This window comes from Electrophorus electricus, chromosome 1 (genome assembly GCF_041902795.1).
Source record: "Electrophorus electricus isolate QZ-2024a chromosome 1, ASM4190279v1, whole genome shotgun sequence".
Classification (NCBI taxonomy): domain Eukaryota; kingdom Metazoa; phylum Chordata; class Actinopteri; order Gymnotiformes; family Gymnotidae; genus Electrophorus; species Electrophorus electricus.
This window is the reverse complement of record NC_137497.1, coordinates 3559236-3586366: the sequence shown is the minus strand read 5'-3', so window position 1 is coordinate 3586366 and position 27131 is coordinate 3559236. Positions and strand designations below refer to the sequence as shown.

Below are 27131 nucleotides of genomic sequence, written 5' to 3'. Positions count from 1 at the left end.
CGGCGCAGCGCTGATGATGTCAGCGGGTTTACGGAGGCAGTAGTGGGGTTTATTGAGAAACTGGTGGATGACACGATTCTAAGAGCCACAATCAAGAAGTTTCCCAACCAGAAGCCCTGGGTGGACAAAACCATCCACGAGGCTCTGAATTCTCACACTGCTGCCTACAATGCGGGGATCGTCAGCGGGAACATGGACGAGTACACGACTGCAGCATACAGAGTGCGCAGGGTGGTGAGGGAGGCGAAGCGGCGCTACGGGAGGAAACTAGAGACACAGTTCCAGCAGAGTGGCTCTAGATTCCTTTGGCAGGGACTACAGATGATCACGGACTACAGGAGCCCACCCTCCGGACTGATGAGTGTGGATGAGTCTCTGGCGAACGAGCTAAACACATTCTTTGCTCGCTTCGAGGCTATATCTAGCAGCACTAATGCTAACAACGCAAAGAATGAATACCAGGAAGGCGGCGGGACCTGACGGCATCTGCGGTAGAGTCCTCAAAGCCTACGCAGACCAGCTAGCCCTGGTATTCACCGACATCTTCAACCTCTCCCTGACGCTCGGTATTGTCCCATCCGGCTTCAAGCGATCCACCATCGTCCCTGTCCCAAAGAAACCTCGACCTTCCGGCTACAACCACCACAACCGCTCCACTGATGACACAATTGCACATCTGCTCCACACCACACTGACCCACCTGGACAAAGGGAGGGTAATTATGTTAAAATGCTGTTTGTCGACTACAGTTCAGCATTTAACACCATCATCCCCTTGAGACTCACTACTAAGTTGGAGGATCTGGGACTGTATCCATCCCTGTGCGACTGGATCTCCAACTTCCTAACAGACAGACCACAATCAGTACGGGTGGGCAACTGCATCTCATCCACCCTCACCCTCAGCAGTGCAGCTTCTCAGGGTTGTACCCTAAGCCCCCTGCTCTACTCACTGTACACCTACGACTCCATGGCCACTTCCAGCTCTACCATCATTGTCTAGTTCGCTGACGATACTGTCCTCATGGGTCTGGTGTCGGACAATGATGAGAGGGTCTACCTGGAGGAGATTAAACACCTGGAGAACTGGTACCAGGAAAATAATCTCCTTCTAAAAGTCAGCAAGTTAAAGGAGCTGATTGTCGACTGCAGCAAGAAGCAGATGCGGCACTACCAACCTGTGAGGATCAACGGAGCCACGGTGGAGAGGGTTGACAGTTTCAGGTACCTTGGAGTTCACATCTCGCAGGATCTGTCCTGGTCCCGCCACACCAACTCCCTGGCAAAGAAGGCTCATCAGCATCTTTACCAATTCAGACACAGAAAATGAATCAGCCCAATACAAGTCCCGAGAAAGTAGACCTAGACGCAGTCTCACATCTTCAGCCTTTAAAATCTGGAAGAAAGACGAGTTTATCTGTTCTTAATTCAGCACCTGAGGTCGCCGTCAAGGTATGGTACATGTCGGCTAGCATGTCTGGGTAGCTAACGCTAACTAGCTTACTCGCTAACGGTAGCTCGATTAGCTAGTTAGCTAACCTAGCTAAATAACTTGGTCAGCTAGTTAATGCTACCTAGCTAAATTTTATTTGATGCGAGTTTCCTCGTGTGGTTATGTTTAAAACCTTTATATAGGACTCATATACGGTGACATGAAGTGTGGTGTGCCACCTAAAAGACAACAACGCTAGCGTAACTAAGAATATCATGAAGTAACACAATGTGTAAATAGCTTGCAAATTAGCTAGCTAGGTGGATATCTTAATAATATCCTTCATTAATGTTGCCTAGCTTCGTTATTTCCTGACTTCTTAAATAACCAGCGTTCGTTGGCCATCTAGATTGTTAATTTACTATGTCTTCGTGTTGCAGGAAGATGTTGAGACGGGCACACACATTGATCCCTCACTCAAAGAGCTCCTCTACAGCCCTACTTAAGAAACCATGTTTGCACCCGAGGTAAGGTCACGGTCAAGAGAGTTTATATGTGGTAAAGGAACCATTTCAGTGTTTTGTTTAACGTAAAGCCCCATCCTCTGTGTGTTGTAGTTTGGACCAGTTAATCCATTCAAAACGCAGCAAATGGCTGCGCCAAGGAACATGCTTTCTGGATATGCTGAGCCCGCCCATGTCAACGATTTCATGTTTGAACAACAAAGAAGGACGTTTTCCACTTTCGGTAAGGGACATGCATAGCTTACATTTACTAAAGAGAATTTGTGTCTCAGAATGATTTGATCATGGTGCAATAGCCAGTGTTGTCAGTATTCTCACCACACTAGTTATAGTGAGTATTATGAAATATTCATACTTAGTTTAAATCTTTATTTCTGAGCACGGGATGCTCACTATATTTTAATAGGGTATGCGTTGGACCATCTGTGGACAGCAGTCAAGTCTCATCCAGCAGCTACATAGGAGCAGTGGAGGAAGCAGAGAAAAAGAAAGGTACTAGACATGACCTGGTTTTTCTCTGCTCATTGGTTGCAATTGGTTGTGGGTCTGCCTGAAGCTACAACCACCCCATCCCACCTTCCCTGTTGCTGCTTGGGCAGTTCTTTGCAGCAGTGCACATCTGTTCTCCACAGGGTTGACCGTGTTTGAGTCGGGCCTAAAGAAGGAGAAGAGGAAGCGGGTGAAAGGGGGAGACGCGTCAGAGATCGACAGCTTCTTGGGGCCCTGGGCCAAGTATCAGGATGAGAAGGACGTGGCCAAACCTTCAGAGGTCAGAGTTTGCCCACATGGGTTCCTTACACTCTATGATAATCACTTGGGCTTTTTTGTTTGTTTTTGTTTTTATCTTTGCTTGCTTTGCACCTTTTGGCAGGCTGTCTAATCCAAATTTGTTAGCCGTTACTTCACAACATAAAGGCTAGGTTTAGCCTAGGCAGCGCGTTTATATATAATTTACTGCAATTGCACTTTGAGGATCCCACTCTGTCATATTCTGTTTGATAGGAGGAGCAGAAGGAGCTGGACGAAATCACAGCAAAGAGGCAGAAAAGAGGCAAGAATGAGGAAGAGGCCTTTGCTGAGGAGAAAACCATTCTACACGGTAAGACACATGGCAGCTGTTCCAACCAATTACGCTTCACAGAGTCAGATTTACTTTTGTCCACAGCATGAATTTGTTCAGCTCCCGTTACTTTCTTAAAGCTAGCAGGACTACCATAATCCCTCTCAAGTTTCTCTGATTTTCTTTTTGTTGAAATGGCTAAAAGCCTCTTTCCTCACCCTTTGATGTGTCTTCGCTCCACAGTCAAAGACGCGTATGACTACCAGGGTCGCTCGTACCTGCATGTCCTGCAGGACGTGGACATTAACCTGCGCTTGGCGGAAACACCCGACAAATGTTACCTGCCCAAGAAGCAGCTGCACGTCTGGACCGGGCACACCAAGGTGAGGAGGCATGTGTCTGTTCTTGTGCATTCACATGTGCGCGCATGTTCACATGTGTGCGCATCTGCATTTATGAGTGAGAGTAGACCGACTCTGATTAATTATCTCATGGTGTGCATAATGATGATGGAATGACAAATTAGTTTTGTACATGTATTTGGGAGTGAGAGAGCGAAAGGGAAATGCATTACAGAGGAGGATGCTTTTATGCTTGGTGGGAAATATCCGGAGAAATTACTTGCCTACATGGTGCTGTTTTTGAATGGAAGTATTTTTACGAAGTGGCACAATATGAACAAAATATTAATTTCAGCTATTTTGAATAGAGATTGCACTAATACTTGAGCTGGAATACATCCTGTTTTCAGTTTAGTCTCTAAGAAATTGTTACATTTATATTGGACTTTTCTAGCCAAGGGTGCTTTATAAACTATTTTTAAAAAAGGGAAAGAAGTTGTATACTATAATATACTATAATGTAATTGATTTGTAGATTTATCTTAGAGTGGTACTATGGTCACAAGTATTAATTCAAATGAACCGTGAGTAGTGTATTACATTACAAAGTTAGAATGCATGTCTGTGATTGGTCAGGAAGTTTGAGTAGCTGTGATTTGTTAGAACACAGAGTACATTCACCAGGGCTATCAGCTACAATTAGAGGGCCCTGGACGTATGCAGTGGTTGGGACGTTCATGTGAAAAATACTGCCGTTTGTGACTTGCAGTGTTCTGAAGCCTCAGCCAGTGAGAGAAACACAAACATAATTTTGGTTTTAATTTTGCAGTTAATGAATTGGCTCAAGTCTTGATTAGGATTAGATTTACCCTGTCTCACATAATGTCTGCTTTCAACGTGATTGGTGTTTGCCATTTAGACTTGTGAACTCCTTAGCCTGGTCTGATATTCACTCATGATGTTTTCTGGAGCACTGGAGGTCAACATACCTGTCTCTCTCCTTCTTTTCTTGCTCCTCCTTTCTTCTATCCCTTTCTTTCTTTCTTCATCTCTTCATCTGTGTGTCAGCCTCAGAGCACTTCCTTTATTTTAGCAGGTGTCAGAATGTTGATTTGAGATCAGCTCCCCCACATTCTTTTCTGTTCCCAGTGCCAATCCCAAGTCCAGAACCTTGGAGCTGTTGATGTCTGTTGGAGTCACATCGTATTGGCATCTAAACTTTGAATGTGAATACATTGTGTGATGTCAGTTATGTCTGTGTGAAATCAAAAATGTTTGCACTTAAGCTAGCAAAGCGAGCTTGCTGTTGAAATGCCCCCATTTTAAATACAATATGTACAGAAAACCGGTCAGGGTGCTACTGAAGTTAGTAGAGCACTTCAGTACCCGTGTCAAATCCTGATGCTTCTGTTACCACTTCTCCACTGTTCGTTATGGTGTAAAAAGCATCAGTCCAGGCTCATTCTATTAACGGTGGGAAATGTGGTCAGCACTGGGTGCAGTCATTCATTCCTTGAAAACACTCTCGTTTTAGTTTATCCACGCAGCCACAGAATAATCAGGACGCAGCTCTCAATTAAGGCAGCACTGAACATTACATTTGTCGGCCATGACGCCAGTGTGCGAAAGAGTAGAAGCTAACCTCGTGGCCCTTGTAAATGGCTCTTGAAAGCAGGTGGTGTTTAATTGCACATGAAGTGCACACACACAGTTGGCTCATCTCCTCTCCACTCCACCTTCCACTCGTAGGGTGTCAGCGCCATTCAGTTGTTTCCTGGGTCTGGCCACCTGCTTCTCTCCTGCTCTATGGACTGTAAGATCAAGGTAGGTTTTATCCCTCACACTCAGACTTATTGAGCATGCCTCTGGGGAAAACAAAGTGGTGTTCATTCTGATGGCTGTTTCTGAGGATGGTGGGTGGTGGGGGGGTTCACAAATCGTTTTTCTAAGCAATTACTCTTTGTCTGTAATTGTTTTTCATAAGCATTCACTATTCTAAGTATCGGCAGGGATGTGTTGCATAATGCTGAATACCTACGCCTAACAGGCTCCTGAACGTGGGTAATCAGTGACGAATATGATCATTTATTTAATTTATGTAGTACGTTTCTCACTGTTAAGGCCACTTTGCAATAGCAATAATAATAATGTTACAAATTAGTGGTCGACCAATTAATCAGCAAATTAAATGCCATTTTGTGACAGTCGGCTTTAGCTGATCTCCCCCTCTCCACCCTTCACCCCAGTGGCAAAGTTAGTTTTAGAATTGCCTTTGGAAATTGTTGCATTTTTTTTCTAATTTAGTTGCTACATTTTTTTTTAATCAGTGCACTACACAGTGCACATCTACAACAGAGATAATGCAGACAATAACAGTGTTAAATATTCATTTAAATTCTGCAATTTTTGGTCGCATTTGTTTGTTAATATTAAATTGATGTATTTTATAAGGTGCAAAAAGTTATACCAGTATTATATATTGCCCATCTGCCTCCCTACTCTCTAAATATTACCATCAGCCATTGAAAATCTTATAGCAGTTGCCCTCTAATACGAATAAAATAAGTTACAGATAGCTGGGTTCTATACTTAAGATGAGTGATTTTTACTTTTGCAAAATAAATTGTTGCTACATGCAATATCTGATCCCTACCCATTCAAGAAACGTTTGGAAGCCTGTATAAGGAGAGCTGAATAATGGCAAAACAGACTTGTACTGTGCTTGGCTCTTTTTAGAAGTGTTCCTGACTGGATGTCAGTTATTTTCAGATACCCTTAGACAAACATATAGATATATCATAGTCAGTAGTGGTCAATACTGCCTGTAGTAGCAGCTATGGGTTTTGTGAAACAAATCCCTGGACAGTTCACTCCGTATGGGCGGCTCTGCACAGAGGACAGCAAAGCAGAGTTCAAATGTTGGGTCATCTTCATAATTTGGAGCATTTTGTTCTTGGCCCACTCTGCAGTGTGATTAATTTGGTCTATTTGCCCTAGCTTGCTGATTGCCTTTGCTTTCTTCAGCCATGCTAACAATCATTTCAAATTGCTGAAAGCAGAATTTAAGAAGAGATCATGGATGTGTCCACCAGCCAACCCACGCAAACATTTATGCACTGTTTCCTGGGAAGAAATTTTAGCACTGCTTCCAGTTTCTGCCATTTGTCATATCTGTGTTGCATGGGATTTAAAGCTCTTTTTTCCTTTTGTAGCTTTGGGAAGTCTACAGTGACAGGAGGTGCTTACGGACATTTATTGGTAAGAAGGGGTGTTTCCTGAGTAGCTGTTGCATAATCCAGATAGCTCTTGACTCCATCTTAGAGCGCTGTTGTAAAAGGACATTTAGGGCACAAATTTTAAAGGAAAAGAACTCAGGTTTGCAATGTACCTGCAGAAAGATCTGGTGCTCCAGATGAATATAGTGATGTTATTTTTGTTTGCACCTCGAGGCAGAGAATTGATGAGACTGACCTTGAGAACATGAAAGGCTCTCAGAACACGGTGCCCTCTGATCAATGTCTCTCCCTCTTTCCCTGCTTCCCTCTGTCTCTCCCTCCTCTGTTCTCTTTATTGAGCTTTGTCAGATACCACCAGAATGTTTTTGCTTGTGTTATGGTTTCATGAGGGAGCGTGCAGGTAACGTGTACAGAATCTTCTGATGTTTTCCCAGCCTATAGACGAAGTGGAGTTGAAACGGGCTTTTCCACTGGTCCGGTTGTGCTTGTCGAGATGCATCCATCGTGTATTATTCAACAGTGAGCGCATGGTGGAGAAAACCACAGAGACAGTCCCTGACAGGCAGATGTGGAGAGGGCTGTTAAAAAGGGTGGACAGAGAGTGAAGTGTGAACGTGCATCAGAGCACAGATGCATTAACTCTGCACACTTGTCTGCAGGATCAAAACGGATGTCATGAACATCAGCGTCAATAGCAACAGCTGAGTATGTTCTGTCGCTAATTAGAATTATGCAGATGCCCTCGTGCTAATTGGTGACTGCCAGCCCTCATTAGCACGGCTTGTCGGCCTGTTCCTTCAGTGCTAGCTTTCTTCTTGAAGTGCTGCTAGATTGTGCTGCCACGTGTGGCTGCAGTGAACGCAGATCTTGGCTCTTGGCCGTGCTTGGCCCTTTGTTTCCGCTGAGGTGAGAGGGAGGCGGTTGCCGGGCGATCGAGCCCTGCAGCATGAGCACTGGCTCACTGGAGGTGTCGTTAAGGGGTCCCTGCTACCCAAGCCAGTATCTGTGGGGCACCGCCCCGGTTACATTCGCCAGCTGTTGCGGAAACCCCTCCAAACCAGTGCTGGGTGGTCCACAGCAAGTTTTATCTCATAACTGTCACACATGTTCCATGTACAAAGAGAAAAGAATAGAGCAGGATACTCTGTCGGTGTATCTCTCTCTTTCGCGTTCTCTCTCACATGTACTATCACATTATACTTCTTGTTCTCATGTCATTTTCCGCTGGTGATCTCAGTCTACCTTATTATATGTGCTTGTCCGGGACACAACAGTGTCAGAACAGATGAAGGCAAATGCTAATGGCTTGCTTTCTCCATGGCCCTTCTCCTTGCTGCAGGTCACAGTAAGGCAGTGCGCGACATCTGCTTCAACAACGCTGGAACTCAATTCCTCAGCGCCGGTTACGATCGCTACCTCAAGCTGTGGGACTCTGAGACAGGTGAGCACCACGCACACACCTTTTGGAGACCAACCTGTTTTCTGTGCCTCCCTAGCTTCCAAGTGTTTCTCTCACATTGAGTTGGCATGCAACTTTTCTGTAGTTGGGGTCTTTAAAGAAGAGCACTCTGCCAGTTGTGTCTCTGTACAGACGGGAGTCTCCTTCGCCAGCATATACTCGTCCCTTCTCTCTGCTCCTCCACTAGGAGGAGCCACTCGTACAGGGTGCACAGGGTTGTTCTTGGGTCAGATTCTGAAACCGGATGTGGAGTAACTTGCATCGCTGTGCTTTGATCAGTGCCATCCGTGTCTGAGCTTAGGATTCACTCACTCAGGCGGCCTGCTTCCTTTCCACCCCGTACTCCTCTGGGGAGAGGAGTGCACCTCCTGTGTGCTGAAAGAGGTTGAGGGGTGGAGGATGTTGGTGTGCGCTGGCCACTCTGACAGAATTCCTTCTGCCTTCAGGTCAGTGCATCTCCAGGTTCACTAACAGGAATGTCCCCTACTGTGTAAAGTTTAAACCAGACGAGGACAAACAAAACCTGTTTGTTGCCGGAATGTCGGACAAGAAGATTGTGCAGGTAAGCTATATGCATGCATGGGGGGGGGGGGTGGTGTACGTGTGCACATGCCTGAGATAGACTGCCTAAGACTGTCCTTAGCGTTCATCTTGCTGTTAGTTTTTAGGTGTTAGACTGTCCACACATGCATGCTCGCACATCCCCAAACCCACACCCAAGAGAAGCCTTGGTTACCCTCAGTAAATCTGAAGACAGGACCTTATTTCATGCTCTGTGCTTCCCTCAATAGAAGGAGAGAGTGTTGTGTGTGTGTGTGTGTGTGTGTGTGTGTGTGTATGTGCAATGTGAGGAGGGGTACTGAAGGATGGATAGATTCACATGAGGGAGAAGTTGAGGAGGAGAGTGAATGAGTGCAGTCCTTCAGCAGCAAACATGATGGGAGTAAATAATCAAAGCTGAAAAACTACTCACCTCTCCCTCCCTCAGCCTCCAGCTCCATCTCATCAGTCTCTGTCACAGGCAGAGACCAAAAGTCATTATCTGATCTGCTACCGTAGGGATACATTAGAGTGTGTGTGTGTGAGTGTGTAGAATAAAGCCCTGTTCCTGCCCCGCTGTCACCTACCTAGTGGGACATCCGCTCTGGGGAGGTGGTGCAGGAGTATCACCGCCACCTGGGAGCCGTCAACACCATCACGTTTGTGGACGAGAACCGCCGCTTCGTCAGCACCTCCGATGACAAGCTTGCGCGTGTGGGAGTGGTGAGTGGGCGGTGCAACATTCACATATGAATGAACAACCTTTTGTTTCTCATATTGATTTTAACTCGGTGTGTTGTATGTGACCACACTGAACTTGATGGGTTGCTGGTTAATGTGTGAGTCAAATGCAGAATTGGCCAGCAGTAGTTGGATTCAGTGCATATGGGGAAAGTTTTTAGATGCATATTTAAAATTTTTCATTTTCAAATGCAAAACATTGACTTAAACTGTGTGTATAGACACGCTCCAGCTGGCCATGTCAACATCTGTGTGCAGTATAATCTGTAAAAGACATTAAGCAAATGCACTGTTTTAATATTGTAATTGCATGCAGAACCGAGGTAAATAAGTTCTTTGCCATGAGACCTCCCTGCTTGAGGAGTCTCCATTGCTCTGGGCCCCTCACAAAAGCTGCAGGTCACAGTTCACACAGTGGTGATCGTGGTCATGCTGCCACCTTCTTCCCCAGTGGTCCACGCTCTCGTTTAACGAGCCGGTCTAGCACGGTCTCATCAGCCCCGCGGATGCCCCACCCAGCCGCCCACTAGGCTAGTTCTGCACCTCCACTCCACTTCCTGAGCCATGGAAGAATGTTGGTTTCCTAACAATGCCATGGGCAGAGGTGTGGAAAAAATAACCATCTTTGCTTGCACATGCGTGCACACACGTTCACAGTCAGTGAGGAACATCTTCAGAGTGGCTAGTTTGTGGAGGTTTCTGCTCTTGAGCTGCATTTGTAGAAGCTTTATTGTTGCTGCCCCCCCCCCCCCAGCTTGGCCAGCAAAGATTTGAGCACAGTGTGCTTTGCTGAACCTTAACGTGGATTTGTCTGTTGTGTTGGGTGTCTAGTATTCAGACCCCCATGCTCTCACTGTTTGTGTGTATGTGTGTGTGTGTGTGTGTTTGGCAGCACGTGTGGGTGGTTGCAGTCAGTATTTTTAGTGATATAACTTTAATTTTCATATTCATCATTTGTCAGCAGATCTTTAAAAAAAATAATTAAAATGTGTACTCAGCCCCTTCACCCAAGTTCTAGGTAGCAGTACTTTTGCTACCAATAACAGCTGCAGTTAACAGCTTTTATCTTTCTTCCTTGCAGATTTACTCCGGGTTATTCAGGTTGGTTGGATAATGCTTATAGAACAGCTTCCAAATCGTACGTCCAATTTTCAGTTGGTTTGAGATCAAGACTTTGGCTTGGCTGAGTGCAGCTCACTCACCTTTTGTGTTGTTCATCCACTCCTACATTGCTTTGGCCTTGAGCGTGGGATCATTTCCTGCTGAAAGCTGAAACTTCACCCAAGCTTTAGCTTTTTAGCAGACTGAAACAGGTTGTTCTGCAGTACTTATCTGCATTTGCACTATGCATTTGTCCTTGTAACTCTCTTTATAACAAAAAGCCCAGCTTCTGCTGAAGAAAAGCATCCCCACATATGATGCTGCCTCTCTCATACGTCACTGTTGGAGAAATGTTGAGGAACGGGCAGTGGTGCACACGCAACATTTTGAAAGTGCCCAAAACCTCCATTTCTGTCTCAAGTGGTATAGACATTTGTATTTTCACTCCAGTCTCAGTCACTGAACTGTGTAGCTCCTTCAGAGTTATTGATGTTCTCTCTGTGGTTTTCCTTCACAAATCCCCTTCTTGCTCTGATCCTGTAGTGAATTCATAAAACCTACTGCCAGATTTAACAAGATGTTAGTAACAAGTAGCACTGCAATAACAAGATTCCACATTCATATGTGAATTACTGGCACATTGAACCCTTTTACCGTGATTATATGGTGCTACTGCATTTTGTCCTAATTTGCATATGGCGATAGAGATTCATAATTGAACAACCCTCTGCAAAAATATAGAACATCTGGGGTTAGTCAGTTATCTGTCTCTTGGTGAGAGTCTTTAGAGTGGATTTATTTACATGTAGATGTTGATTGGCTTTCAGCTTAGGCCTTGGTGGTAGTTTGACACTGGGGCACTAATTATTGCCACGGTAACTTTTTAAATAGGCATTAAATACCATGTATCGTGTAGTGTGTGGCACAGGGCAGTTACTGTCAGATGTGATGAATGTAGCAGTTTTTGGGTTCAGCCATGTCTAAGCATGATGCAGCTCCATTTCCTCACAGTTGATCCAGTAGCACTTAGTGCTATATCCAAACACTTGAATACTATTTTGTGTGACTTTGCCCTATCTTGTGCATCCCTACAACTTTAGCCCTAATTTCCTTTAGAATACTCTTTGGTAATTATTTTCATAGCTTTTCATCTGATTTACAGTCTGACCAATGGTACTTGAATTAATTTTCTGGATAAAAAGTAAACTTGGAGCTTCCATTGTAAGTAATTAGTCATTTTTGTCAGAAAATGTTATCTAAAACCAATATCACTTCAAGGCAGGCAGTACAGTTCTCTTGGAGAATATATTAATCTGATTTGTTAGTAGTGTAATGGATCAAGGAGAACATGAACTTTTTCACATTGTCATTAGCTATGAGACATTAATTTGCTCTTAACTTCTGTGCGACATTGCCTTTTGATGAATTTTCACATCAATACACTGTCTTAACTGTTTAAATCTCCACTTTCTGGAGATTTTCTTTTTTTTTTTTGAGTCACTCCACACTGACATGTGCTCCCTAGGTGGTGAGACGGATGAGGATAAGACTGGACTGCAGTATCATTGTCTTACAAGCTACATTTTTCTCAGTAGATTTTGTAGCTTCTGCCAGTATTTGCATTTTGTAGTCTGGGAAGGGCTACAAAACCCACTGTCTCTCTTTGGGGTAGGAAAGATGACAAATTTACCTTCTTTGTCAACAGAGTGGCACTGGCTAATCAGGAGTGTTTAGTTACACAGCCAGAACAGAAAGAAAAGGAGGAAAACCACAATAAAATAAGTTTGAGGCTCAAATATTTAAAAATGTAGCTCCACATCATTTGCACTTGTTTGTGTAGGTCTAGTGGTCCGGTCTGCTTCCTCTACACCATAGTTTGGTGCTAAACATTAAATGCACTCACGTTGCATGAACTGAAGGTGTCTGGTTTTCATCAATACCTGCTCTCGTTTTTTTAGGGACATTCCAGTGGATTTCAAGTACATTGCGGAGCCCAGTATGCATTCGATGCCTGCGGTGACGTTATCACCCAGTGGTGAGTGTGCTTTTGCTTGGGCATTGCTTCACTGGTACAGTACCTCCTCTGCATGCACATGCACACACCCACTTTCCTTTCCACTTTCAGACTTCCATTAAATTCTTTGTCCCCAAAGTGAGTAGTTGTGCGCATTTTTTGCCTTTCAAATGTTATTTTTCGATTCCATTTCTCTTTCCCCCAGTGTCTCATGCGAAGTTCTCAGATTTTGTTTTTACACATCTTGTTTCCTTCCTGGTAGTGCATGATTTATGGAAATCTTACGTACTCTCTCACTCACATAAAGACCAAACTGTAGGAAGGAAATGGAAAAGAGGCAGAAAAATGAACTCTTCCTCACCTCTCTTCCCTTATTCTTTCTTTTCTTTTTCTCCTGCTCATGAGTAAATAGCCTTCTAAATGCTTTATTTATTTATATATATTAGTCTATTTTCTTTTGTTTTCAATTTCTATTTTCCTTGAAAGCGTGCATTGAAGGGCTTGGGCCCGTACGCCGTTAGGGGGAGCCAAGCAGGCTGGTGCAAGTTTTAACTGACTATGCAGTGGGCCTAATGTGGGGCTCATGCAGACTGAGAGGGGAGCCGCCGAACACACGATAGATAAAAAGCAGCTGGTTTGCGGCTGAAGTACGCACTCGAGTGCCAACTCGAGCGTTCACTCGAGCTGATCAAAGGGATCGCTACTTCAGTGGCCAACACCACCTTTGATCTCGCTGACAGCCACGTGTATCAAGGCAGGTGAAGGTTGCTTTTTTCTCCTCCGTCACACGTGTTTGTTCTCTTTTGAGGGGGATTTTGTGTGCTGATCTGCCTTTGCCTTACTCTTCACGTGGGCAGACGTCTGAGTCGAGAGCACATCAGATACTCAGCTGGCTTTAGAAACAGCCCTGCTACCATTACAAAGTTTAGTTCACCACTGCACAGTTTTGAACTGGATATCTTTATCTGTATGTCTGCTTGCTTTCTTGTAGGCAAATGGCTAGCCTGTCAGTCCATGGATAATCAGATCCTGATATTCGGAGCCCAGAATCGGTTCAGGCTCAACAAGAAGAAAGTGTTTAAGGGCCACATGGTTGCCGGGTATGCCTGCCGGGTGGACTTTTCTCCTGATATGAGGTAAGTGCTCTCCTCAGTCACATGACTCTCTTTCCAGTAATGGATCTACCGTAAGTCTATAGTGGACGCAGTATCATTGTGCTGTGCTGCCATAATGTGCTTGTCTCATCGCCCCCAACTGTAGTTATGTGGTGTCTGGTGATTCTGACGGGAAGCTGGTACATCTGGGACTGGAAGACCACCAAGCTGTACCACCGAATCAAGGCACACGACAAGGTGTGCATCAGCGCCCTCTGGCACCCCCACGAGACCTCCAATGTCATCACCTGCGGCTGGGACGGACAAATCAAACTCTGGGACTAACAAGACAAGAGGGGAAAGGAAGGGGAAGAGCCGGTGGAAGAGTGAGCCTCAACAGCAGAGAGAGGAGACAGTCAGGTTGCTCCATTTAACCCCCCACCATGGTCTTTGCTCAGCTGAGCAGCTTTAGCGTCTGCTCCTTAGCAGAGAGTGGCTCAGTTCTCCAACCCTTGCTGTTTCACTGAAGTATTTTATATTCTAGGCTTTGCTCAGTGCTGTGTGTGAATACTGAAGTTTATTGACTGGCATCCAGTCCTGATTTCTAGTGTAATTCCCCGCCCCCCCCTCCCCGCATATGGGCCTTTTAAATTCTCTTCTATATTTTCATTTCATTATTAAGGAGTCATCCAATGCTAAAGCCGTGCATATCAGCACTTCAGTTCAGCGTGAGGCATCTGTTTCTAAGTGTAATAAAACATTTTGTACATCAGTCTGTTTGGTATCACTGGTGATCAGAATCAGACATGGCTGACAGCACAAGGGGTTCTCATTTGTATATTTGATGTAAGTTGTCTCTATCCTCTGACTACGTTGTATGGGCTAAGCAAATGAATCACCATGGCCAGTTCCTCTCCTCTAACCTGGTCTAACTGGATCTGATCAATATTATAGTTGGTTTACATGCAGCTGATATTTTAGGATGATTTTGGCCCTCATTTTCTAATCATCTGAAATGGGACAAATGTGTACAAAACATCTTTGTTTCCAGGCTGAAAGTGCTATAAATAATTTTTCTAGAAGACATTTGGCAGTTTCTGCCCAAACTTCACTATGGCCTTTAAACAAGCTGATAGCAAACAGCCAACACAAAGCTAAAAGCAGATTAATAACACGGGACTGGGAGGCACTAATCTGCCTCGTGTCATGAATCTACTGATGCAGTGACAAACTGCATTGCTTCCTTTTGATGATAAACATGCCTGATTCTCAAAGGCAAGTCAAATTTCCTTTGGACGGCGAACGTACTTTGTGCACCACAATCAGATGATGATTTTTTGTTTGCTTGTCTTTGAACAAGAGGAGTCAAGGTGAGACTGCTAGTGCAAAGCCCCTATTTTGCACTCCTTTCTTATGCCACTTTCATTCCCTGTGAGTGCAGTTCATTTACTCGTTTGTTTGGTTTAATTAAGTGCCCAGAGTTCTGGCTTCAGTGAGGAGCAGATGCCTCGTTGGAAGCTATATAACCAGGCATTTGACTTATAAAGGGGGAGACTGCTTTGTAAGTGTGAAAGGCTGGGTTCTATAGTTTTTTGTTTTGTTTTTACACATAGGAGACCATAGTACTGAAAGCGAAAGCACATGAACGCGCTTAAGCAAGCACGGCTTATGTCTCTCACGCACGCATGCACATGCAAGGGAAGTCAACTTCCTGGGTCTCATCCATAATTTATCACGTCACTGTATTCTGATGCAGCAATGTCAAACCATTTCTATGTAGTCAGCTAATATTTCAGTGAAGCTTTATGTGCTGATGGTGATGATACTAAAAAAAATTCTCCCCAAGGATGAGGGAGGGAACATTTGTCCAAGCAGTCTGCGTCGACAGCCCAGGGGCTCATTCTCCTGTGCTCTCTGACCAACCTTCTTAAATCGCAGGACCGCTCTGTAGTCAGCTGTGTGTCTCTTAGATTTTGACCATACCAGAGACAAAACTAGTCTGCTGTGTTCGGTTTGAGCTCTTTTCCTGCCTGTAGCTCTATTCCAACCTCATTACTTCTTTTATTTTGAGCCTGTTCATTTGCCTGCCAGCCAAGACTCGCTCACCCTGTGTCTCTCAGAATGAAGGGTCATCGTTCTCGGACCAGATTCTTCCGATAAGAGGCGGAGGGTCAAACGCCTGACCAGTAGCCAGCAGTAGACGGGCTCTCTCCCGCGGAATCTTTTCTAACTGCGTCGCTGACCCTCTGGAAATAATGCAACCTTTACATAAAACACTGCTGAGCGCTTAGAAGCACTTATAGCCCCCCTTTGTCCTCATCTTTTTCCCTACAAAGGATGATGCAGCTCTGCCATATGAAAACAGCACTACAGTGAACAGGCCAAACTGTCAAATCTGAACACATCTGGTTGCAACTTTTGGCCTCAAAGTTTACTTTGGTCAGCACAGCTGCCATGCCCTTCTGAACAATGTTCCCCTTAATTCAAATTCGTGCCAGGCAAGTCGATCTCCCTGCGGAGCGTAACGTGTGTTGACCCACCCCAGTATATAAGTGCTGCTTGTGTTGTGTAGGTTCCTCTGAAGAAAGAGGCGTGGCTTTGCGGAGACAGTGTAGCTGCGTTAGAGACTGAAATGTGCACGCTCATGTTCTCTCAGCAGGCTAAACCAATAGCGCACCACGTTTGGCTCGTCCCCGCCCACCTCGAACCCCGCCCAATGCAGGTGGACCTCGAGAAGCAGGAGGCCTACAGAATGCAAAACTCCTTCCAGGACCAGATTCTCTAGAATCTTCCATTCCGCACTCTCCATGTCTACCTTCAGCACATCCACCTGTGAGGAGAAAGCATGCAAACAAGCATTCACTTCATCAGTGATTCATCGTGGACTAACAATCGCACTGCATATGATTCTTTTGTCTGACTGTTGGCAGGAAACCAGACAAACAACAGCTAAACTTCGACTGCTGAGATCCCTTGCCTCATTATTTCTCATGCATTCAGGACTTTCATTAAAAAGGTTCAGCCTGCTGCTGCCTGAGTGAAGATTAACTGTTAACTCCAGACGGGTGTTTCACACACACATGAATTGAAGTGCATTCCCTCTTTCTCCATCTTGTGTCCAGCTAGAACACTCCCTAGTCCAGTTCTAAGACAATGGCTCATGTTGTCTGCAATTTTAGAAGTTGTCTGAGCCAGTTAAAGTAACTTAGGTCCTCAGTCCAGATTGTTTTTTTACATTAATCTCTCTACAGAGAAATGATTGTGTAAATGATTGGTGATTCATCTTGCATTCTGAGTTCATCTGGTACGTTGCTGCTGCTTTTACACCCTGACTCAATGTTTATTAAAGCGATGGGGTCAAAGGACTTTCTCTTTTGACTGCCTGCCCATTATAATAATTAAAGCACAAGTTCTTTATTATATCCTGCATTAAAAAATTAATACATCTTCTTGAGCACTTGAATAAATTAAAGGTCCCTAGTGTTCCACCTGTTTTTGTTGTTTAAGTATAAGCAGATAAGTTTGAATATAACCCCTGAAAAGGGTTCTCTCCTCCACAGGCACCAAGTTGTGCTTTTAATTTGTCGACTAATTATCAAACCCCTGATGACCTGAATGAAATGAGGAATTCAATGTCTTTTTCTTTTTTTCTCAAACTCCAGCTTTGTCTGCACTTGTTCAGTTGGACAGGAATGGGGTGTTTCATGCTGGCTAATTAACATTTAGGGAACACTAAAGAAGCTATTTGGGAATGCAACCCTTTGGCGGGACATTAATGATCTAGCTTTAATTACACTCTCATCAACGTGCGTATATGAGGAAAAAAAATCCATGAAGATCTGCTACTTCCTAATTTTTCCACACTTGCCATCTTCAACATGAGAAGATATATTATTATGATTATTATTATTATGATTATTATTATTATTATTATTATTATTAATAGTAGTAGTAGTAGTAGTATACACTCTTTAGAACCCATTGGAATGAATGTTATGATTTAAACATGTACTTTTTCATATAGAAACTGATTCCTCCTACTATTAATTCAGAAGCGCTTGCATAGCCAATGAAGGACCTCTGTCCAAAGCGTCGTGTTTCTCTGAAAACTGTGTACTTCACTACAATTTTGAATTGAATCTCTGCAACTTTTATGACAGTACACTACAGCTGAAGAAGATTCCAGAAAGGAACCAGAACTTTTGTACTATACATTGCAAGGTGGGGCCTCCATGGATCAAACTTGTTTTTCCAACACATCCCACAGATGCTTGGTTGGATTGAGATCTAGGAAATTTGCAGGCTGATTCATCACCTTGAAAGCTTTTTTTGAAATTTTATTTTTTTCCAGTGTGGTAAGGCACATTATCCTGCTAAAAGAGGCCATTGTCATTAGGGAATACAATTCCTATGAAGGGGTATAGTTGGTGTACAACAATGTTTATGCAGGCAGAAAATTGCCCTTGCCTCCTTCCCATAGTGACTGCTGGTGATATCTTCCCCAGTTACACAAAGCACCTGCACTCAGCCATCCACATTACATAAAAGAAAACATGATCTACTGGGCCAGGCCACTTTTCTTCATTGTCTACATGACCCTGTTGCTGGTTCACTGCTTGTCTTTGCTTGGGCCACTTTTGGTAGGTACTAACCATTTCTGGGAACACCCCACAAGATCTGCCATTTTGAGGTGCTCTGACCCAAACTAGGCATCACAATTGTCAATGTTCTATAGTTCCTATTGGTTGCTCATTTTCCTGCTTCCAGCACATCAACATCAAGAACCTTGACAGGTGCCAAAGGGCTGGGATATATCAATGTTATTCATTTTCCCTATAAGTGGTTTTAACGTAAATGATCGGTGTATATTGAAGGTAGTCTATTGATTTTATATGTAGTTCTATGTTCCTCTTGACAACAAGGAAGCATGCTTAGGTTACAAATGATGAACACTTTATAATGAATTTAGAAATGATTGGCTTACTAAAAAGCTAGATCTAGGCAACCTTCTTAAAATTGTTTAGTGTCACCACAGCTCAGTGGTTAAGGTACTTAACTCATAATTGGAAGGTTGCTGGTTTAAGCCCCACCACCGCCAGGTTGCTGCTGTTGGGCCCCTGAGCAAGGCCCTTAACCCTTAAAAGTACTCAGTCATAATTGTAAGTTGCTTTGGATAAAAGCATCAGCTAAATTCCATAAATAAAAGTTTAAAAGTCTGAGGTAAATTAAACTCCTAGCATGGTCGCCTGTGCTAAATCAGATTTCTCTCAATAAATTTTGTTTCCCCCAGAAGACCTTTCTTGAGATGGTTCACAGAGTGTGCACTTCTGAACTAGGAACCCTAATTCCAGCACCTGTTTTTCAGCATTCTTGATGTGATAAGTGGCTCATAGTTCTGAGCAAACAATATTGGCCATTTTCCAGGACAAAACCTCAGTTCAAAGTTTAACAGTTTTGGCTTCAGGACATGAATTTTCAGCCTCTTCTTTAAATTCAATTATGGTCTTTGCGGTAATAGGGATGAAACACTAATTATGGTGGGAGAGCTCAGAAGAATGACTAAAATAAGCCAGCAACAGAAACTCTTGGTATGGAAATTAGAGGGTGAATTTGAGTCCTGTCAACACAAGGAAGATACATAGACCTACTTCTGAAAAACTGCACAGTGACCATTAAAAAACAAATGTAGAACTGAAATAATAAAACACAGTTAACAAATATGCTTTAAAAGAAAAAAATATAAACCATATAGCACTATACAGCTGCTAACATTTCATGTTATAAATGCTAAGGAGTAATGATTATATAATACTGTCACCTTAAATGAGGAACTGTTTGCCATTTAAAAGCACCAAATTATAAGCCATCATCAGAAAAGTATTGCTGTGGATGACCTCAAAGGTACTCCAGTCCTCAACAATTTATGCAGTTTCTAGGAAATTAAATTTGTGTAAATAAGATTTGGCAAAATAAGTGGCTTAAAAGTCTGAACTTTCCATCCATATATATAGCGGAGGCCCAGTGGTTCATCTCCCTAATCAGAAGTGCAAATGGATCAGCAAATGGATTTGTTTAAATGTCACTAATTGTAGTTAATTGTATAATGCCATCATGCCTTCCCACAAGAAAATAAAACTGGGGCACTTACAAAGAAAAAGGCGGGAGAAATGTCCCACCTAACTAGTTTCTATTTGAATAAAGGTGAGCTTCATTTAAATGTATTATAAATTTGACTGTTTTTACTGTTTATTCATGTTTAATTTTTATATTATGTTCTTGGAGCAGTAATGACGTCTTAAACCAGGGTGCCCAACTCCACACCTGGAGAGCCAGAGTCATCCACAGTTTTAGGAATTCCCAGGTGTGTTTCCTAAGTGTGTTTGAACAGGCTCAGCGTACCTCTAATTTAAACCTTTTTGCATCATCTGTGAATTACAGTATGATATATGCAGTATATGCCTGAATCTGAAACACATTCACCTCCAACTTTATCAGAAACACCTGCCTTGCACCTCTACTCAGTGCTGGACCCTTTTGTCATTACACCCCTTTTATGAGGGTGGCCTCATGCCTGTGGTTCCTTCTGGCTCTCTTCTTTTAGGTCTGCTGCCATAGATAGATCTGCTGGAGTCCATATTTGCACATTATAGTTTTCTAATTTACACACCCCTTTACCTGGATATGTCTAATAATCTATTCTCTCTTCCTGCCAAAGTACACCTACCCCCGATGTCATGATGTTACTGAGCCTCAACCCGTCTCAGCTGCCATAGCTACTCCCACCACCCCCTGATGTCCCCTGCTGTAGCCCACCACACCTTCACCCCACCAACTCATCAGTTGCTCTTGATGGACGTTCTCGTGCGGGATTGGTTTTGCACATGCATACACCATTGGGACCAGACTAGGGATTCTGGAAATCATTTCATTTTATTATTGTCTCTATTGTTACTATTGTGATGACCATTGTCAGCCAGAGGAGAACCCCCCCACCCCCTTTGAGTCTTGGTTCCTCTCAAGATTTGTTCCTCATCCTCCAGGGAGTTTTTCTTTGCCAGTGACACCCTTGGCTTGCTCACTGGGTGCTTGGACTCCGTCATTTGTAAAGCTGCTTTGTGACAAAATCTGTTGTAAAAAGCGCAATAAATACATTTGATTTGACTATTATAGATGCATTTTATAGGTGTACTATTACAGTCTGTAGTCTCTTGTCACGCACTATATGTCAGCCACACACTATCCCAGTCACCTGTGGTCAGTTTCTGACAGGATGTTATTTGGGTAGTGGGACATTTTCAGAGTCGCTGACAGTGACACGGTGGTGGCAGGGCTGTGGGTGTTGTGCCAGTTTGATTGCATCAGGCACTGTAGTTTTTCCATGTGTCAGCTTCCTCCATGGGTTTAGAGTGGTTTACCCCCGAAAACATCCAGGCAACAGGTCATCCTGTGGTCAGAAACCACCCAGTGAGTTTGAGGGTTACAAGCACAAACTGCACAGAAACAGAAGGGCTAACAGCATCTAATTGCACACAGTGTTTCTTAGAAATAAATGTCACTAATGAAGTGGGTGGAAAGTATATGTGGTTGCATATTTATCTTCATTTACCCTGTCTCCATGTTTAGCTAAACAGAATGGTCTATCATTATTGAACGTCTGTCTTAAAGAATATTAGCACCTTTTGACTCATCACATTTTTTCCTTGTCTAGGATTAAGACAAGCAAAAAGTCATGTGAGAAAATATCTGTTGTTTATCATCTTATATGGATAATAGAGAAATTGAACCCGTCATTCAAGTTATTCAAACAATTTTCTCCTTAAAAATATTTCATTATTCTATATATTCTTATAAGCAAAAGCTGACAAATATTTACATTCACATTTGACCTTTGACCTTTTTGTAAGAACCCTTGAGTCTACAGGAACTCCTAAGTCATCTTGCATGAGTTCCTATTTCATTGGGTGTAAATATCTAGCAACACACAAGCCAGATACCTTTCATCACCCATCAACATTAGAGAATCTACAAATGGTATTAAATATTAATGACCTTAATCAATCAGATGAGACAAAAGCTGTAATAAATAATGCCACTCCTACTATTACTATATCCACTATACTATATTCACTATTAGGAGAATGATTAGGAAAATTTGAAATGAGCTAAAACGGCTGGGAAAAGGAAGTGTATTTTGCCTCCACAGTAGGTGAAACTTCCTCCACGGATCACAGGTGGAAAACTGTAAAAGCAGATTAAATCCTGAGGACACTATGTGTCTAAAATATCGATGCCAATAAATTATTTGCTCTGTTCAGTAAACATCATTGAAACTCTGAAGAAACCTTTTATCCCAGAAAAGATAATCTAGGAATAGGTGATAGTTGTTATTTTTTTAATGTGACTGGAATCCAGAGCATATACTTCCAAATTCATACAGAAATGTTTCAGTGACCACGGAAGCTTCAGAAACCAAAGTGTCCACAGAAGCATCCTAAACCCCACTGAAAACCTTTGAGTTGCGCTAAAGACGAGAGTCCCCAGAGATTGTCTCTATTTTTTTCCCTTTCCTTTGAATTAAGATGATAAACAAGAAACATCTTTCACAAGAGGTTTTGCTTGTTTTTACCAAGGGTGTCAATAATTCTGGAGAGCACTCTATTACTGGAATGTTTTCCACCTGGGCCACGAAGCTTAATCGATAGAGTATAAAGCATCGACTTGCTGATGCTACGCACCAGAGCGTGGTTTGTAGGCTTTTCAGTGAAGGGCCGGAATTTAATTTGCAATGATTAAACTCAGAGCGTGAGAAGGTGGGAGAGTGATATATGAGAGTGACAAAAAAGCCTGGCATCTTGGGATATGGTGCATAAATACGAAGCAATTATCATTTTGATAAAGGGATGGGGGTGGGGAGATAGTTCTTTCTGTTCAGAGCGAAGTTGAAAAAGACATTGACTGATGAGATGGGCGTTGTAATATGTCAACTGTGAGATCATTGCACGCCCCGCTGACTGTAGGCATTTGACAGCGCTGTCGCTGTGATGTAGTGCAATACAAGCGTATCACTGCACCAAGTGAGGACGTGGCACCAGTACTGAAGTTCTTGGCTCGAGCTGTGACATGACATGGTGGCCTTTGCTTTAAATACGGGTCAGCAATTCATTAAAACAACTGGGTGTGAAAAGTTCCCAATATTCATAGGGCACAGCACTAACACGACCTCATTTTACACAGACATGAACCAGTGTGCTCACGCTACAGACTCCATACATACAGCTGTAATTTGCTTTGCAGACAGCTATCAGGCTGCGCGGTATACCTGGCAGGACTGCGAAAATTTCAGGTTTTGCTAAATGATAACGTGATCATATGCAAGGATAAACCCATTCAGTGGAGAGTGTCTCGCAGCTTTCAGGACTGAATGCAGAATGAGTCAGGATAGATGCCCTGCGTCACAGCGTGTAGAGCAGGGCGTGAAGCGCACTCACTGCTTTCTTTGTTTGTCCGATCGTTTTGCAAGCATAGCAGTAATACTAATAGTAATGAATGTACGTTGAAAGGGCATATCATGTGGGCTAAACTTGTAGGCATAGTTATAAAGCAAGGGTTGAACAGTTATTAAAGAGGTGCTCCCATGTATGTTCCCATTTTTAAAGCAAACATTAAAACAGTTTACTTCATTTTTATTTTCCCCTGGATTTTCTTGGTCCTTTAGAAGATGGAGGATGTATTCTAATTAGGTAACCAAAGGACAGGAGTAGTAGTAATAGGTGAAGATTATTTGAGCTTGAGGCTTTTGGGGATAACTGTAAATGTGCATGTACGGCACGTCTTAGGAGAGTAGAGTGAGCCTAGAAGAAGTCTTCAGGGGCCGGCTAGAATCTATGAAAAGTCTTTAGGAAGTGTGAGTTGCTGAGAGTGATTCCTCGGTTAATTTGGCTGTGAGCAGAGTGACTGAATGACAGGTGTTGACGAATTTGAATGAAGAGCCGGTAACCTCTATAAAGACCTCCCCCCCTTTTGTTTTAAATCACCCGGACTTTTAGAGATTGTTATTTTAAATGGTTATGTACGTACAGAGTTAATGGAGTTCTTCTTGGATGGTATCTCAGAAGCCATCTTTTTTGCAGTGATTCACTTTATGTAGTCTGATTTTTAAATTTGTGGGGGTGTCACATGCATATGTGATTTTCAGTTTACTGTGATGTAACAAACTAACACTTCAACAAACCTCCCTTGTCTCACAAAGCAGCTTACTGAATTAGGGACCATAGTATCAGTGTGCATGACAGTATTTTCTGCTCCAGAGAATTTCTTCTCTTTTTGTCATATTATTTACAAAATATTTGGAGACAAACTATGGATTTTTCATTGTTTTTGTTATTTTGGTTGTTCCAGGAAAAAGTACACCCTTGGAAACTATTCACATATGTAACACATATGTCTAGCTGACCATGTCATCGCATTTCAGAATATGAAATCTAGTTCCATTTAAGAGCCATCAATGACACACATAGCTAAGGAGGCTCATCTAAAACACCAACTCTAAAGTGAGTTTCTACAGGAACGTTTAATTAGTGCTCTTTGACTATGAAGATGTCAAAGCATCCAATTTGCACATTTAAAAGCCCTGATGGCTTTGTAAAGTTAAACCTCTTGGCGGTGTTTGGCGTCAACTGTCTGTGCCCAAAGTCATTGAGGATCGCGGCCAGCTTCTTGGTGCTGCTGCGTTGCCTCTGTGCTGAGATGGCTGGGTTTGGCTCCCTCCAGTCAATGGAGAGCTGGTACAGCCACACCCCTGAGTCCTGTAGGTGTGCCGCGTCGATGCTGGGATCGAAACAATGAACCTCCTAGCCAGCAGTGGCCAGAGCCTTCTTCAGCCACAGGTCCTCTCGTTCCAGCCTGCAGAGGGAAAGCAAGAAAAAGAAGGAGGAACAGAGAGACAGAGAGACAGAGACACATTTATGCAAAGCTGTTGAACTCTTGCAGCAAGGGCAAGCTTTTTTACCAATTGTTCCAAAGAGCAAAAAGAGCAGTTTATCAGCTTTTAAAGATAAGCCCAATAACTGCACAACCAAAGCAGGGGAGAACCAAATTTCAACCTGAAATGGAAGAACCATGGCTGGACTCCAGCAGAGGATCGCGCTCCGATCTGCTCTGCCTTCGGCTGAAGGAGCCCTGGAGTCAACTGGATGCACAAAAGACCCACGGGCTTCTAGTGTTTGGCTGCTCAAATATGATCTCGTGTTGGATGAGAAGTGCACTTGTGTTGTGCTGCCTCCAGTATAAATTAAACATTAGCTCGGATTGGGGAATCAGTAGAATCTAGTGATTGTTGCAGTTTTATGAGATGGGCCAGAATCCCAGCGCTTCACTGGCTCTGTTCCTACAATTCAGCTTCTTGGCTGGGATTAAGTATAAGTGTTATCTCACTCTAAAAGAGTTAACAGGCACTGCATGCTTTTTCATGCCATGCTCTAGGAATGAACAAGAATGGCGTTGACTGTTGAATACATAATGGACAGTTTGCAAGGCACTTTACTCTTGAACAGTTTGCTCAAGACAGTGGGCTTCAGGTATTCAGCCTGAGCTCTGGCTCTCCTTCTGATGTGCTTTCTCTGATCTTCATGCCTCCCTCCCTTGCTTGCTTTTAGGTTTCCCCAGTTCAACTAGGGGACATGTGACATGATCACACAGTTGGTTTATGGTGTCTTTGTGCTGTGGAGAGAGTGAGTGAGAGAGTAGTCAATGATTCATTTAGTTCCCTAGCACTTAAACACCCAAAGACACTTGGGGCTTTTTGTGTTCAGCCATATTCCTCATGAGGGAGCAGAAAAGAAAAGATCAGAGGGAAGGAACTGCAATCAGGGACCCACTTCCTTCTCTCCACACACCAAAGGGGGATGTCCAGTTTCCCTGTGGGAAAGCCACAGCATGTAGTGCAGAACCAGCTGAATGGGAAATCCCCAAGCTGCTGTATTACAATATTAGCTGTTGATCAAATGTGAACCGATCAGCTTGGTGCAGGTAAACAAATGGAACTTCAGCTGAGTGCTTGCAAGACACACAAATCCAACAACTCCACTGACCTGCATGCCATAATCTGGGCAGGTCTGAGGCCTGAAGCTATAGGAGCAGACCTTCGCAAAGACACCAGCACCACCGCCAACACCTCCGTCATCTCTGCCATAAGCACCATGAGCCACTATTCTGGCACCAAACTCGTCTGTCTCTGTGCTTGTGGGCAGGCCGTGTTAGAGAGTCATCCCAGCGGTTGCACCGGCCCGGCAGTACACTCATCATGTGTTGGGCACTATTCACACTAATTACAGACCTGGCTAATCTCATCAGTGTTGTCTGCATTGTCTTTACCACAGGGAGCTGTCGACATACACCACTGTGAATAAATGAAATATCACAATAAACAGATCTATGTATTCACTATGTGTTTGTAATATTCCAAGTTATTACTGAAATTATAGCCCACAAAATCAACATCACACATGTTTGCACTGACTTTCTTTCACAGCAGACATGTCAAAGGTTAGCTGGGGTTTAGTGTTTTTTATTTTATTTATCTTTAAAGAAACCTTTATGCATTGAAAAAATATTATTAAATATGCTATATGTTTTTTTTAAACATGTAATTTAGAAGGAAGCTTGTGCAGGCCTTCGACACTTAGATTGTTTACTCCCCACTTTCACGGTTGGTCGGTTCCCTAAAGGGGTGGATACGCCCCTGCCAGTCTAGGACTGTCTCACTCACTTTCTCCGCTCGCAATCACCTGTCTTCTGACAGGAGACACCTGCGTCTCATTTACCTGTATGCGTATTTGTACACCCACAGGTTCGGAGGGACAGCGCTGCACATTAGTAGTCAAACCACATGAGTCTGCTGTGGACGAAAAACCAGATCCTGCAGTGGGCACCGTCCTGCTATCGGAGGTGCTTCCCAAACAAGGCAGTACCCCTCCAGGCTACTTCAATAGAAAGCCCTGAAGCTGATGGGTAGGTGCCTATTCCTTTAGAGTACCAGGACCTGGAGCAGGTCTTCAGCTCCAGCAAAGCCACTCGGCTTCTACCGCATCGAGACTGGGTCTGCGCTGTAACACTCAAGGAGGGAGCGGTGCCCCCTCGGGGCAGGATCTACCCCTTCTCTCAGGAGGAGCAGCAGGCTATGGGACAGTATATCAAAGAGGTGCTGCAACAAGGGTATGTCTGACCCTCGACCTCTCTGGCATCAGCAGGGGTCTTGTTTGTAAAGAAGAGGGATGGGGGCCTGAGACCTTGTGTGGGCTACCGAGGACTCAACAAGCTGCTGGTGCAGTACCCATATCCCCTTCCCCCGGTACCAGCAGCACTTGAACAACTGAGAGGAGCCAGGTATTTCACGAAACTGGATTTACGCAGCGTATACAACCTAATCCGGATCAAGGACAAAGACGAATGGAAAACAGCCTTCAGCACCTCCAAGGGCCACTATGAGTATTTAGTTCTGCCGTGTGGTCTGGCAACGGCCCTGTCGATTTTCCAGGCCTACATTAATGAGGTTTTTAGGGAGTTTTTGGGAATATCCGTCATCGCCTCTAG

The 27131-nt window shown here is 43.6% G+C and overlaps 1 protein-coding gene and 2 pseudogenes across 1 annotated transcript in view; 1 reads left to right on the top strand and 2 right to left on the bottom strand.

Moving 5' to 3' along the window:
* The first annotated feature begins 731 nt into the window (after positions 1 to 731).
* Positions 732 to 14385, top strand: LOC145657608 (pre-mRNA-processing factor 17-like; annotated as a pseudogene).
* Positions 9694 to 27131, bottom strand: part of LOC118241364 (NLR family CARD domain-containing protein 3-like) — an 81653-nt gene continuing 64215 nt past the window's right edge. The window contains exon 5 of the mRNA XM_081712103.1: positions 9694 to 9915. Within this exon, the coding sequence (XP_081568229.1) occupies positions 9864 to 9915 (52 nt within the window). The 3' untranslated portion in view covers positions 9694 to 9863. The remainder of the gene's footprint in view (positions 9916 to 27131) is intronic.
* Positions 15847 to 25722, bottom strand: LOC145651150 (putative methyltransferase-like protein 24; annotated as a pseudogene).